The following is a 15,895-nucleotide window of genomic DNA, read 5'->3' as shown; positions in this document are numbered from 1 at the left end:
TATGGCGGTAGTGCCGGTCCCCCGCAGAGTCAACAGGGAAGCGGGAGTGCGCCATGCACATGAGTGACGCGGTGCCTCGCCTCCCTTCCTGATTGGCAGTTCGGGCGCGCGACCCAGAAGCGCGTCGGAACAATGTTGGGAAGCCGGTCAGAACCGGCTCCCAGCATGAAAAAGGCAAATAAAAGGCTGGGGGAGCGGCGAGGACGTCCTCTTTGCTCGCCGCCCCTCACAGCGGACTGCATTTTGGAACGTGGAGCTCGCGGGGAGGTTCCATCAATTTCTCTTTCTTTTCTCTTCTTGTTTGCTGCGGGTTTCGGCGCCGGAGTGTGAAGGGAGCGCTCCGGTCTTTTTTCGGCGGGAGAACATCAGGATCCCACAATTTTCTTTTATTCCCCACTGCAGGTTTCTGGGCACAAGGCAGTAGCTGGAGTTTGGGGGCAGCGCTGGGAGCATCGTTGAGTTGAGGCTAACAACAGGAGTACCAGGGAGTCTATCAGGGACCTCGTTGACCTCGTTGCTTTGGACAGCCTTGCACTCAATCACCTCCGGGAGCCACGCGGGTTAGAGATTACTCACCCTACCCACCAGAGTAGCTGGTGGGCGTGGCTCCGGTTGCGTGGGTGCTTGTGGCTGGCCGGGTCTGCTACTTCAACAAGGTATGGGTCTGGGCAGTGTTCCAGACCGGTTCACAGTGGGCAGGATAAATGACAGGAAATTGGATGTGTGTTTTGGCCCTCATTAATGACTTGTTCCATTGGTGATATTGTAGTGAGGCTGCAATTTGCTTAGGTGGTGTATACACATATTGAACAGTGCATTTGTGGGTGTAGTATCATATTAATCTGGTGTTCAGGATACTTGCATAGTTTGAGCAAATGCATTGTGAGGGTGCATGTATTACCATATATTAATCCGGTGTTCAGGGTACCTGCATAGTTATGAGCAAGTGCATTGTGAGGGTGTAGTAATATGGCCCCTAAGGCAAAGCTTAACAAGCAGCACTCACGCATGAACACCTTCATGGAGGCCATGAAGCGTAAAATGGGAGCTATGGAGTCCATGATGAAAAAGGTTAAAGACATGGGTTAAGCCCTGAAGGAATTCAGGAATAAGGTGGATGGCCAAGAGGGAGTGGTGGACAGGCCCAGGCGAGCCGGGGTGGCCCCCAAGGCTGCATTTCCCCTGGTGCCAAAAAAGGGAAAAGCTAAGAAAAGGGTGGAACTCGCCACAATTCCAGTGGAAGTGGCTGCGGTCACTGCACCAGTGGGGGAGGCGCCACAGACAGGGCCGCAGGTGCCAGCAGTTGGGGTGCCACAGGTTACTGATGGGGTGGTCAGTCAGGGGCAACGGGCACTTCTCCCCTGGAGAATACTTTGCCAGGGCCGTCAGGTGCGGCACCCCTGCTTCAGCCACCAGTTACCCCGATGGGGGGGAGCTACAGTAAGAAAGCCAACCAGGGACCGGTGCAAACCCTCCGTCCACTAGTAGGTCATCATAGAGCGTTCCAGGGCAGCATGACTTAGTAGCGAGTCTGGCACCAATTCTGTCATGGTTGGAGAAGTCAGGTACTTGGACTCCAGCAGCGGGGGTCTTGGGTGGTGGGGACTCCAATCTTGAGAAGGCAGCAAAGATGGTGGCGCAGGCTTCGTGTGGCAAGCCAGGGGAAGGACAGGTAGCTTCGTCAGATAGTGCAACAATGAGTGGGGCAGCTCCCGCAGGGGTCAGTAAAGAATTGCTTGCAGTAAACACACCTGTGGATTCAGGAAAAGAGAAGCCAGCAGAGGTAGTTGCAACAAGTAAGCGGCAGACATTGCCAATGTTGGGCTTGGGTGAAGTGCGCTCATCCAGAAAAAAACTGGCAAGGCATGTGACACAGGAGGTGAAAGAAAACATTTGTAAAGGAAGATATGTGAATGTTTTCCTTACTGCTAGATGAAACTGAAAGGGAGGAGGCCAAAAAGAACAAAGAGTGGATGCATCCGAGGGAGTGGGCAAGCCAATTGCAGAAATATAGGGTTGAAGAGTCTTTTATTAATTGGGTCAGGGGTTACTCAATCTATATGGCAGTCATGGCTGAATGCTTTCCAGGCTTAGCTGAAGAAATGGCATGCTATCAGAGTAGGATCACTGGCGCACACGATAAATATGGGTGATCAGGTGGAAGGAATATGATAAGGACTTTAGGAGAGCAAAGGCTACTGACCCTGCCCTCACATGGGACCAAATTGATATGATTTTGTGGTTAGACCACTTGGGACACGGGTCGCAAGACAGCTCTAAGGGCCAGTCCTTTCGGCCAGGCCCCCTGTTAGCTCGGGGGGAAGCATGCTGGGATTTTAACAGACGTATGTGCACCAGGGCAGCGGGCACGTGCAAGTTCAATCACTCATGTTCCTTCTGTGGCAATACCTCCCACCAAGAGTCCAAGTGTTTTTAAATAAATCAAGGGATAGAGGGGATAAGAAACAGGAATGATTGCAAATTTTTGCAGAGTTTTATATAGCGCAAACTTGACCCGAATCCAATCAGGTATCAGAGCGCTTTACATTGCACCAGTTACCTTACATTAGGACACACATTCATTCTGTTAGGCACAGGGAAATTAAGTGATTTGCCCAGAATCACAGGATGTTCAGCGTCATTACCGAGACTCAAACCCAGTTCCCCAGGTCGGAGGTCGAGCGCCCTAGCCGTTAGGCCAACTCCTCTCCACAAAAGCTCCTTCCCCCATAAAAACCAGTGCTTTGATTTCGTGGTTGAACAAATACAATTGCCCTACGTCTACCAGAATGTTGTTAGATGGTTTCAGAGATGGTTTATGAATTCCCACGCCCGACTACATAGGGGTATCACAATGCCAGAATCAGCTATCGGTGAGGGCTAATCCTGGGATGGCGGCAGCGAAAAATGAGAAAGAATTGCGCCTGGGCAGGGTAGCAGGTCCTTTTGACTGCATTCCAGTGGAGGGTTTTGTTTGTTCTCCACTGGGGGTGGTCCCCAAAAGGGAGCCAGGGGAGTTCAGGTTGATTCATAACCTCTCAGCTCCCAAGGGTCAGTCTTTGAATGACGCCATTGATGAAGAGCTGTGCATGGTCAAGTTCTCATCCTTTGATCAGGCTGTTGAGATGCCCAGAGGTCTGGGCCCTGGCGCACTTCTGGTAAAGTCAGACCGAGTCAGCGGTTCGATTGTTGCCGGTACACCCTTCAGATTTCCATCTTCTGGGTTTCCAATTTCAGGGGAAGTTCTACATGGATAAATGCATGCCTATGGGGTGCTCTGTTTCTTGTGCTTACTTTGAGAAGTTCAGTTCCTTCTTGGAATGGGTTTTCAGGCAGGTGACGGGGCACCAGTATGTTTTACATTAGCTGGATGACGTCCTTTTCCTTGGAGCACCAGGCTGTCAGGATTGTGGCTGGGCACTGCGTGATTCTGTGCGCTCATGCTGGTGCAAGGTAAGACCGTTGGGCCGTCCACGGTGATTGAACTTTCAGGGATAAAGTTGGATTCGGCTCAAGGTTGCTCGCGTCTGCCCAAAGAAAAGATCACTAGTTTCAGGTCAGCCATACAACATTGCTTGGCAAAAGAGAAGGTTACGCTACATCAGCAACAGCAGACTGTGGGTCAGTCGAACAAGTTACTTACCTTCGGTAACGATATATCTGTAAGAAACATTAGTTAGTTAGATTCCTTACCTTAGAATATCCCCAGGCGTCAGGCTGGATCCGGAAAGATTTTTCGTCAGCAATACCCTTGCGCGTCGCTAGGTGTCATCTGCGGCTCCGCGCCCATCGTCGTGATCGCAGGGATGATGTCGGAGTACTTAGATGTCGTCGGAGTACTTAGACGACGCCCTCGCGTGCTAACGTCAGTTCTTGTACATAGCTTTCCGTGCCAGGAACGCAGAGCCATGCAAGAAACCGACACTGGTGCCATGAATGTAGGGCCCTGAAAGGATGACCTTAACCCTAGATATCAGTTCACAGAACGGGGAGGATGGGTGGGGCGGTAAGGAATCTAACTAACTAACTAATGTTTCTTACAGATATATCGTTACCGAAGGTAAGTAACTTGTTCATCTGGAAGAAAACCGTTAGTTAGATTCCTTATCTTAGAATAGATACCCCAGCAGTACCAACCCCGGTGGTGGGTCTGAGAACCAAGATCACACCAGGAAGTCCTGGAGAACGGAACGGCTAAAGAAGCCATCTCTGCAGACTTGGCTGTCCAGGCAGTAATGCTTAGCAAATGTGTGCAGGGAGGCCCACGTTGCTCCCTGATAAATGTCCTGCAGAGGGACTGCCCGTCCCAGGGCAGTAGTAGCTGCCGTGGCCCGAGTGGAATGGGCCCTCAGCCCAACAGGAGGCTCTTTCTTAGCTAAGGAATAACAGGCCTTAATGCACAAAAAGACCCACGAGGAGATGGTCTGCTTGTGCACTGCCCGCCCCTTCTTAGCGCCCATGTAGCCAACGAAGAGTTGGTCGACCACCCAGAACTGTTTCGTGTGGTCTGATAGAAGGAGAGCGCACGTTTTGGGTCCAGGCGGTGGAGCCTCTCTTCCTCTTTCAACGGAGGCGGAAAGAAGGTGGGCAACGTAACAGACTGGCCGATGTGAAAGGCAATTACCACCTTAGGGAGAAAGGAAGGACGATTCCTGAGAACAACCCTGTCCGGATGGAAGAAAGAGCCTGGAGCTCACTCACCCTTCTGGCAGAGGTGATGGCAACCAGGAAAGCAGTCTTAAGAGTCAGAAGACGAAGAGGACAATTATGAAGTGGCTCAAAAGGAGCACACATCAGATAGGTTAACACCAGGTTCAAGTCCCACTGAGGCATTACGAAAGAGACAGGAGGAAACATATGAGTAATGCCTTTAAAGAATCTAGCAACAACAGGGGACTTGAAAAGAGAAGGCTGATCAGGAAGCCGTAAGAAGGCAGAAACAGCTGAAAGATATCCCTTGAGGGTGCCCAGAGCAGAGCCCTGCTGGGCCAGGGAAAGAAGAAAGAGGAGAACTTCAGAAAGAGGGGCGGAAAGGGGATCCACAGCCTTTGCTGTGCACCATGCCACAAATTTTTTCCACCTGCAGGCGTATACCGTTTTAGTTGAGGGACGCCTGGCTGCCAGAATGACATCACAGACTTCAGGAGGCAAGTCAAATGGCATCAACTGTCGCCGCTCAATCTCCACGCATGGAGGTGGAGGCTGGACAGGTTCGGGTGGAGGACCGTCCCCTGCTGCTGCGACAGAAGGTCCTCCTGAAGAGGCAGTCGAATCGGGGGATCGATTGACAGACTGAGTAGCTCGGGATACCAGTATCTTCGTGCCCAATCCAGAGCCACAAGGATGACTTGGGCCCAGTTGCGCCTGATCTTCAGCACTCTGGGTAGAAGTGGTATAGGCGGAAAGGCGTACAACAGACCGCAACTCCACTCGCGACGAAAAGTGTCTCCGAGCGAGTGCCGCCTTGGAAATTCCAACGCGCAGAACTGATGACATTGCGCGTTCTCTTCGGTGGCAAATAGATCTAACCAAGGCTCTCCCCACTGCTGAAAGAGGCCTTGCACCATTCGTGATCCATCATGCACCGGCGGCTGAGTTTGTCCGCTCTGGGGTTCAAAGAGCCCGCCAGTGGTTGAACCACCAGGGTGATGCCCTGATGTTCCAGCCATATCCAGAGGCGCAGAGCCTCCTGACAAAGGGTCCACGACCCCACATCGCCCTGTTTGTTGCAATACCACATGGCGGTGGTGTTGTCCGTGAACACCTGCACTGCACTTCCCCGAACAGAGGGAAGGAATGCCTTCAGTGCAAGACGGATCGCCCGCAGCTCCAATATGGAGCCAGGACTCCGCCGGGGTAGGGAGAGGGATCTGCCACTGACCCAACCGCTGTCCGTGAGCCACCACTGCAACTGTCTTGCAGTGCCCTCCGAGATCAGGACGTGGTCGGACAGGTTGCCCAGATGTTGAGCCCACTGGAACTTCAGGTCCCACTGCAGAGCCCGCATCCACCACCTGGCGCGATGTACCAGCAGGATGCAGGAGGCCATCAGACCCAGCAGCCGCAGCACCAACCTGACCGAAACTCGGGATAAAGGCTGAAAGATCGGAATCAGAGCCTGAATATCCCGAACCCACTATTCCGGAGGATAGACCCGAAACTGCATCGAGTCCAGAACCGCTCTGATGAAAAGGAGCTTCTGGGAGGGACTCAGATGCGACTTCGGCACGTTGATGGAGAACCCCAGCATATGCAGGAGGTTGGCCATAGTCTAGAGGTGGGAGACGACTGCATGGGGCGAGCCCGCCTTCAACAAGCAGTCGTCGAGATAGGGGAAGACTGGAACCCCTAATCTGCGCAGATGAGCTGCGACCACCGCCATCACTTTCGTGAACACCCGAGGGGTACTGGTGAGGCCGAAGGGGAGCACGGTAAACTGATAGTGCTCGTGGCCTACCGTGAACCGCAAGTAACGCCGGTGGGCCGGCAGGACGGGGATATGGAAATATGCGTCCTGCAAGTTCAACGCTACCATCCAGTCTCCAGGGTCTAGGGCAGCCAGAACCTGAGCTAAGGTGAGCATCTTGAACTTCTCCTTCTGGAGGAAGGCGTTGACGCTCCTGAGGTCCAAGATAGGGCATAGGCCCCCTGTGCCCTTCTTGAGAACCAGAAAGTAGTGGGAGTAACAACCCCGACCTTCTTCTGGGCCAGGAACGCGCTCGATGGCCCCCTTGGCCAAGAGGGCGTAACTTCCTCCTGAAGTTGAAAGTGATCCCCCGACATGCGGTGGTACTGCGGTGGCATGGCTGGAGGGGGTTGCCTCGAAGGGAGGGAGTAGCCCCTTCGGACGATTTGCAGCACCCACCTGTCCGACGTGATGGTACGCCAGTGGAGCAGGTGATTGCGAACTCTGTCTCCCACTGGCGTGGAATGGGCCTGAAAGGTCGCACTAGGAAGGCTTTGAGGCAGATGCTGCTGGGGCAGATGTGGGTGACCGGCTCTCTGTCCCCTCTGCTCCGCCTCGGCGGAATCCGCGACCGCGTTGGGGCTGGTTCTGCAGCCTGTGGCTAGATGGATGTGTGGGGGCGCCCCTTCCTTGGCCACGAAAGGGGCGAAAAGCAGAAGTTTGTGGGCGCGGGCAGAGAGGCCCAAGGACTTGGCCATAGCCCTGGAGTCCTTAAAGCGCTCCAGCGCACTATCCGCTTTGTCGCCAAAGAGGCGACGGCAATCGGAGGGCATGTCCATGACGGTGCTATGGACATCCCCGGAGAAATTTGTGGATCTCAGCCAGGCGTGGCGACAAATCGCCACAGTCGTCGCAATCGCCCTACCTAGCGAGTCTGTGGTGTCAAGCCCACATCGAATCAAGTACCGTGCTGCATCCCGCCCCTCAGCAAGAGTCTGGGCGAGCCGTGTCTGGGCCTCCTCCGGATACTAGGGCAGCACGTCCACCACCGTATCCCACAAGGAGTGGGTGTAATGGTCCAAAAGGCACGCGGTGTTGATAGACCGCAACCCCAAACTGAGGGAGGAAAACAGATTCTTCTCAAACTGTTCCAACCTTTTAGATTCACGATCCAGAGGAAGGCGGTCTGGGACGTAGAGGCCTGGATAACCAGGCTCTCAGGGGTGGGGTGCACCGACAGAAAGCTGGGGTCGCCCGGTGCAGGGCCACATTCCGGTCCACAGGAGTGACTGTGGAGGGCTTGGACCAGGTGCCCATCAGAACGTCAGTCAGTGCTTCATTGAACTGCAGTAGAGGCTCCGAAGAGCTTACTAGCGGTTGAAGCACTTCAGTGAGGAGGTTAGTCCTCACGGCCACTGCAGGGAGCTCCAGATGAAGGGCTTCGGCAGCCCTGTGCAGCACCACAGAATAGGTTGCACCCTCCTCCGTAGCCACGGAGGGAGGAGAGATAAAGCCAGTATCAGGGGAGATGTCGAGACCACTGGCATCCCCCAGCTCTTCTGCCCAGTCCTGATCAAACTGGCACTGCTGTGCCAGAGGGTCCTCATCCGACTCCTGGTAGACAGGTTGAAAGGTCGGAGCGGGGCGGTAGATGAATTGCTCATCCATCACCGGCGCCGCTCTGACGCAGGACCCGGACCAGGGCTGAAACTGGGGATGACGTCATCCGAAGACGGTGCCGGGGGCAGCACCATAGGGGTCGGCGCCAGCAGAGGGGTCGTAAGGTCGACCGGGATCCAGGCCTGGATCCCACAGGGCCCTCCGGCGTCGGGACCGAAGTCGACGACGGCGCCGGAGCCGCCGGCTCGCTAGGCCTCCCAGTCAGACCTGCAGGGCCCGAAGGCGACCCGGCAGGCCAAGACGGCGGAGCAAGACTCCTCATGGCCACCAGGAAGTCCCGGATCTCGACCGTCACATTAGGCCCAGGGACCGGAGGGCATGGGGCCGGATGCGACTCCTACGGCTCAGACGGAGCCACACGGATGGTGCCACCCGAACCCTCAGCCGAGTCGCGCAATCGGCGAGGGGAGTCAGAAGAGCAATGTAGCTTCTGCGACTTCTTTTTACTGTGCCTCGACTTACCTGAATGCGAGGACTTCGAACCGGACGAGCAGTGATGGCTGGGGCTCCGCGACCGGTCCCTCGACCCCCTCCTGCCGGACCTCGAGGAGCTTGCAGGACCGCTCCCGCCTAGCCTTCGAGGTCAAGGCCCGGCAGCCAGGGCACGACTCCGCATCATGGTCGGCCCCAAGGCAGTAGAGACACTGACGGTGGTGATCCGTAATCAACATCAGTCGGTGACAGGCGTCGCACGGCTTGAAACCGGGCATCCCTACCGGCACCAGGAGTCGAGGTCGACTCGAAAGTTCAAAATGTTTAGTCAAAAAGGGACTAAAGAGTATGCTCTTCTCGGATCTGCGCTTACTGGCGCGAAAAAAAGAACTGATGTCAGCACGCGAGGACGGCATCTAAGTACTCAGACGACGTCATCCCGGCGATCACGACGCTGACGACGGACGCGGAGCCGCAGACACCCAGCGACGCGCAAGGGTATTGCTGATGAAAAATCTTTCCGGATCCAGCCTGACGCCTGGGGATATTCTAAGGTAAGGGATCTAACTAACGCGTTTCTTTCAGAACTTTGGATTGAGGGTCATTCCAATGGCATGACCATTCTCACGCTCCATAGCACAAGCCATATCAGAAATCAAGGAAAAACACCATCACACCAGGTTATCCAGAGAGGTCAAGCAGGACATGTGGATTTGGATGGCATTCCTGCATGACTTCAATGGAAAGGTACTGTGGCCCAGCCCGCCCATGCCCTGTACGGAGATAGGCCTAATGTTTGACTCTGCAGGTAGTGAAGGGTTTGGCGCCATACTAGGTACCTAATAGGTAGCACAACGCTGGCCGGCATGGTGGGTCAAATCCAGGTTAACAAGTAACATTGGTTTTTAGGAGCCGTTTCCCATCCTGGTGGCTTTGTCTGTATGGCCGGAGCAACTGAGGAACCAATCAGTTGTTTTCTGGTCAGACATGTCGGTGGTGGAGTGCATCAATCATCAAACAGCAAAGTGTAAGATGATCCTGCGTCTGTTGAAAGAAATCATTCTGCTGTGCATTAAACTAAATATGCAGTTTAGGGCCAAGCATGTTCCAGGGGTGTTAAATCACGCTGCTGACCACTCTCTCGCTTTAAGATGCAGGTATTCAGGTCACAGCACAGCACCCAGAAGCGGCGGAGAACCCAACGCCTTTTCCAGAACAGCTTTGGCAACTTGATGACCCCAAATACCGGACCTCGTGGCAGCTAGCCTAGCCCCCAGAACCAGGAGGGCATACGAAGGGGCATTTTGGGCTTACTGTAACTTCTTGGGGGACGAATGGGAGGGGAATTGGCAGGACACAGGGGCTGTGTTCTCTTACCTAAGGGCAATGAAAGATGAGGGGCGCTCGGTGGGAGCAGCAAGGCGACACGTAGCGGCTATCTCCTTTGAGCAAGTGAAGGGCAGAAAAGACTCCACTAATACATTTATAGTGCGGAAAGCCTTAAAGGGGTGGCAGCGTCTGCAAGGTTCACAGCCGGACCCAAGGCGACCCGTAGCTATTAACACTTTGGCCGCAATACTGGAGGTGCTTAGTCAGATTTGCAACACGGAGGCGGAAGCTTTGCTGTTTAGGGCCGCCTTTTCACTGGCATTTTACGGCGCTTTTAGGATTGGGGAACTGGTAGCAAAGAATAAGCAGGACTGGCAAGGGGGACTGCAGTTTAGCCATGTGAAAGTCCAAGGAGACTCATTATACATATCAATCCACAGATCTAAGATTGATCAGGAGGACCGAGGGGAGGGGTTGGTGCTGCGACTGGCACAGGGGAGCCCTTGCTGCCCCATCACCAAGTTAGAGGCATTTTTGGAACACAGGCCTAAAAGGTGTGGGAGGGCCTTTATTAATAAACGCGGATGGTATCCCACTTATGAGATTTCAATTTAGAAGGGTCATGGGCTTGGCCATGCAAAACAGAGTTTAGACCCCAGCAGTTTTGGAACACACTCTTTCAGAATAGGGGCTGCCACCGAAGCGGCAGGAAGGGGGTTTTCTAGGAGCAAGGTGCAGAGGATCGGCAGGTGGTCCTCAAATTGTTACAAGCACTATGTGTGGCTGCATATGCTCTAGAATTGCACGGACGGTTTCACTGACAGTACTTTCTTTCTGTTTCAAATTGAGGTTTCTCCACCATGTCACGAGGGAGGGAAGCTCGCGGCGGCTCATCATCAGTCAGGATCTACGTAGGACCAGGTTCACGCCTAGGAACATGGCAAGCACAACGTATGGATCATTGGACATTCCTATGTGAAAAGGATGCAAAAATGTTTTCTTTCAGGCAACGAGTTGAGAGCAAGGCAGGCTGGTTTTAGGGTCTCTTCTCATGGGCGAGGGGGCCTTCGCTTCGACAATATCAGGTATTTGGTGTTAGACCTGCTGGACCGGTAAGGGACTCCCCCCTAGAGTCCTTATTCTGCACCTGGGAAGGGGGGGGGGGGGAGAGAGGGGGGAGAAGACTTAGTACAGCTGGGTAGAAGGGGTTTGGTGGAAACTTTGATCACTGAAGTGGGTTGGTCGGCAAAACGATGCCCTGGGTCTATCCTTGTATGGTAACATAAAATCCCAAGATTTCAATGGAGGAGGGTGGGGTGGGGTGTGGTGGGGTGGGCGGAGTCTGTGAGGGCCCTGAACCACTTGGTGAAAAGAATCAATAACAAAATGGATAGACTGTTCAGATCTCCAAAATTGCAGACGATAGCACACGAGTGCATCAGGGCGGAGCCGTTCTTCCTACAAGACGGCGTCCACTTGTCCAAGTAGGGTAATGAGAACCTTCTTGCCTGGTTGGTAGGGTCACGGAACAGGGCATGACCATCGGTGGGGCAGAAGGGGAGGCCCGATAGTCAGGCAACAATGCAGACCTGCGGCGGTAAGGTCATGATTGGTGAGCTTAAATTTAAGGTCCTTAGCGGGCGGCGCCATTGTAAAATGGGGACGCCTGAGGGGGGAGGGCCAGGTGGTCTCATAGAACTTGAGGGGCAGTTACAGCTGGTAGGCTGGAAGGGTGCGGGGGGAGGGAAGTTACGCTGGTTGGCCACCCCGCACGCTCTCAAGGGCGCAAGTAAGCTGCACATAACTGCAAGGGCCCCTTGGAGATAATCTTCTGGGCGTAGGGGGTGCTCGGGGGGGGGGGGGGTATCTTCCCGGTGAATGGGGCCCCTTGCCCATGGGCACTCCGGTAGAAGTGCGGGCATAGCTTGATCAGGATCCGGGGGCCAATCATTGACCTTGCCGTAGGCTCAAACAGGGATACACAGAAAGATAATGGTATTTGTTGTTGAATGTTTAGCTTAGGATAGGAATGTCTACGTATTAGAAACATGTTAAGGTTAGCCAACAAATGGAGGCAAAAAGGCCCCCCCTACAATACTTTTAGGTCCAAGAGAAGGGGGGGGGGAAACAAACCAAAAGGAGAAAGAATCTCTATGCCGGCCTATTTAATTTAACAACAGACCTGTAAGGTTCTAAAATGCCACAACACCCACGCTGTGTTTAGCCACCGTGACACATTTCATAACATTTTATTATATACATCAGACTTTTTGTAAATTTAAAAACTTTTTATTCTGCATTTGATTTTTTTTGTGTATACACACATCTCTAAAAGTTATTAAAAAGATGCATACGTTTGTGACAAGTTTTCATAAATTATTTCTTTTAGGCATCACACAGTAATATGATAGATGTGGGAGAACAGGTTGAGCTGTTTCCAAATCACCCAGCTCGATGGATTAGGCTCCCAGGGACCACTTCTCAAAAACAGTTATGGTCTACGCGCGTTTCAGTGGTAAGACCACCTTCCTCAGGACCAAGATGTATTGAAACTCTATATATATAGACGTGGGATGTCTGTGGATTTATGTGAGAATTAACTGATCCAATTATGTAACGCCTGCAGGTTGCCAATCGTTTTCAGGAATTCCCAAGTGGAACGGAAGGCTCTTTTCTATGAAAGTACACAAAATTCTGTAACTGGGACCACTTCAAATTGGTCCGTGGTTTGGTGAGCCCATGTCTGCTCAGTCATTCCTTCTTCTAAAGGCTATGCAAGTCCTTTGAAGAGCGATGCTAATGTGCGTGATTTCCTGTTGGCGCCGCCGATTCCAATCTCGTCAGTAGTGCGAGTACCGGGAAAACAAATTTATGAAAACTTAGTAATAACACTTGTTGCGAACGTATGTATATTTGTAATAACTTTTAGAGATGTGTGTATACCCCAAAAAAAAATATATATATATTCAAATGCATAATAAGTTTTTAAATTTACAAAAAGTCTGATGTATACAATAAAAGGTTATGAAATGTGTCAAGGTGGCTAAACACAGCGTGGGTGTGGTGGCATTTTAGAACCTTACAGGTCTGTTGTTAAATTAAATAGGTCGGCATAGAGGTTCTTTCTCCTTAAGGTTAGCCAACAAGACATGCTGTTCCCATCAATGTAACGGACTGGACTTTCTGCATATTGTGCATTTAAAGTAAATATATTAATGTTTGCGTATCGATTTATAATAAATATGGCCGAGGTTTACGACCCCTAAGCCAAAGTGTTCGTGTTAATGGATTAGTTTGCCTTGGGGGAAGATGGGCGGTGAGCAATGTGGGCACCGGGAAAAGGGGCAGCCACCCAAGGGTGGGAGTGTAGGGAAGGCGGGGACTCAGCCGTACCTGGCCATATCCCCGATCTGTGCGCTTAGGGACCTCTGGAATATTGAGAAGAAGGAAGTGGAGTTAAAAATAAGTGGTCGCTGCGGCTCACGGGTTTCAGAGAGGTGCATTGTAAGACCTGCTTTTGTGTGTAAGGTCAGGCGCACAGGCCTTCCGAGAACGTCTTCGATTCATGGTAGGCTACTGTGCTAACATTCTGCCTTTATTAAAATGCCCGAAGAGTAGAATGAAAGGGAGCATTATAAAATGCAAAGTCAAATATTTTTTTTCTTTTCTGACAATGTGATGGTGCCTGAAGAAAGCAAGGTTATTAAATGACAAAGTAAACTCAACTATGGCAGTTGTTGATTGTTTAGCCAAAACGTCCTGTTCACTCGGTACAATGAGAAATCACAAATTAAACAGTGAATAAAAAATAGTTCCCAAAAAAACCTTTCCCGAAAATACCTTTCCACTTTGCACAAATCCGTTGCTGGTAGAATCAAGTAATTTATAACTGCGCTGACCTCAGACTCCCTGAAAGTCACCTGGTGGCAGCGGGCAAGCTCTACGACCCGCAGAGGTCAAAAGGTGAAGGCAATAATAACCTCTTATCACAAGTTGGTGACTTTTGCAGACAGAGGCCAATTACAGATGCCTCTTCTCAAGAACCTCAAACAAGGAGCGCAGAGCCGGCCCAGCAGACTGACCCACTATGCTATAGTTAACACTTGCCATACATATAGTACATATAGTCGTGCATTCATTTATTCACTCTTCCTCCCCTCGTTCAGGGCTTCCAGCAATGATTTTGGAATATATTAATCCTGATCGCTCTAAACACTTTTTTTAAAAAAAATCAGCTTGCCTGTGGCTTTAAGAGCTAGGTACATGCTGTTTCAGGGCTATTGTTCAAGGTCCTTTGTTTTTGAATCCTCACACTTCTGTTGGTGCCCCAGCCTGAAGCATGCACCAAAGCCTGTAACTGCTGTGCCCAGGTGCTCATATTTGAGAGAGGACGCAGTGTTTATGGCCTTTTGCTGCTTTCCTTTTTTTTTGCAGTTTTAAATAGCACAAACTCTCCCTCACACAGCTCCTCTTGGTTTCACTCCCTCACCCAACACCCCTTGGCTGGCTCCTTCAGAATGTTGTAGTGAAGTCACTGTTGTACATTTTTTAAATGGCGTTTCTAGCATGAAAACAGAAAATTAATTTAAGGAAATAGTGTTATCATATTGATGTACAGCACTGCACAGTCAATGAATGTATTTATTGTATAGTTAAAACCATTTTCAGTGTGTTCAAAAGTTAATATGAGCAAATAACAGCACATGCAAAGATTGTCCTTTATAACTCCTAAAAATTGGCAATTTCTTAAATAATAAATAATTAAATCGTATTGGTTTATTAACCTTCCTGCTTCATCAAATTTGCTTGAAAATGCACCATCTATCCACTCTTTTTTTTAAATGGTCTCGGGGGGAGAAGCTCCCCTGAACCCCCCCCATAGGTTGTTCGGGCTCGCTCGCTAGGCTCGCTCGCCGCAGAGCAGTAGTTCAAGAATTTAATGCCACACCACTTTCAAATGTCACCAGCCGCCACTGGGAAGACCATGTACGAAATACAACTGCATGAAAAGATGGTGGAGCGCAAAGCTCTGATATACAGATATAGAAGCAGTTTCCAGTCTTGCTACTAACCTGGTGCAGGTATCTACCACTTTAGAATGGAAAAGACTGAGGACACAGGTATTCAGAGACTTTCTTTGTACAGCCTAGGAAAAGCCACATTGCATTCTTATGACTTTTTCTAGCAAAGTTGAAGAGGGTGTTGACGAATGGCATACAAGGCATAATTAACAGCAACATACCCCAGCATGGCTACCGCCCACACACAAACAAATACCCAAGACCGCAGTCTTAAAATTCATCCCATGAATAAGGTATGCTTGATTAAGAGCAATTTGTTTCAGTTGCCAAACTTCTATGTTTCCAGTATCTTTTGGACTATTTATGCATCTTCTTGCAGTTATGTCACCATAACAGATAATCCCTGCCACCAGACTTTGAAATGATTAAATAAAGCAGTATCTTAAAATCCTATCTTTTAGAAAGTAAATAAAAGCTATTTCTGCCATATACACATACATTTTAGACCTCTTCCACTTTAGACCTCTTCTACCCAGCGCAAGAGAGAACACCTGCACGCCTTTGACAATTCGATTTCTGAAGTCTCCAGCCGGGGGTATATTCGGGAATCTCGGGTGGCGTCAATGAAGGATCATTTAAATAGATATACAATCGTTGTAAAATGTTCATCTATTGCATGATAGGGTAACACAATTAACAACATTAAAGATGTGCGTAGCTGAATCACAGGACAAAAGCACTCTACATCCGCCAGCAAGTCTTTACCTTACTTAATGAAAGAAATAGATTCCTGACTTACCCATCATCTGCCATATCTATGCTGGTATGAACCTAAAAACGGAAAATGAGCAGGTCAGAAGTTCAATGTAAAAGCTTTCCTTTTGATACATATTTTGTAAGTGAGCAATGCGCTTGAGCAACTCCGAAAATTATTTTACATTTCTAGTTAAAGTCATGCTCGAAAGATTTTGATCATAAATGTATCATGTGACTTTACATTCTAACAAGCATTGGCAAGGACTAGGTC

At 50.7% G+C, this 15,895-nt stretch overlaps 1 protein-coding gene across 6 annotated transcripts in view; it reads right to left on the bottom strand.

The window, feature by feature from the left end:
• Nucleotides 1-15,895, bottom strand: part of NAP1L4 (nucleosome assembly protein 1 like 4) — a 1,162,803-nt gene that overhangs the window by 1,069,855 nt on the left and 77,053 nt on the right. For 4 of the 6 annotated variants that reach the window (XM_085644739.1, XM_085644737.1, XM_085644738.1 and 1 more), the window contains exon 2: nt 15,668-15,699. The exons of the other annotated variants lie outside the window; for them this stretch is intronic. In XM_085644739.1, the coding sequence (XP_085500865.1) occupies nt 15,668-15,681 (14 nt within the window). In that variant the 5' untranslated portion in view covers nt 15,682-15,699. The remainder of the gene's footprint in view (nt 1-15,667; nt 15,700-15,895) is intronic. 6 annotated transcript variants of the gene reach the window in all.

This window comes from Triturus cristatus, chromosome 3_1 (genome assembly GCF_964204655.1).
Source record: "Triturus cristatus chromosome 3_1, aTriCri1.1, whole genome shotgun sequence".
NCBI lineage: Eukaryota > Metazoa > Chordata > Amphibia > Caudata > Salamandridae > Triturus > Triturus cristatus.
Note: the sequence above shows the minus strand (reverse complement) of the source record. Positions and strands in the feature narration are given on the sequence as shown.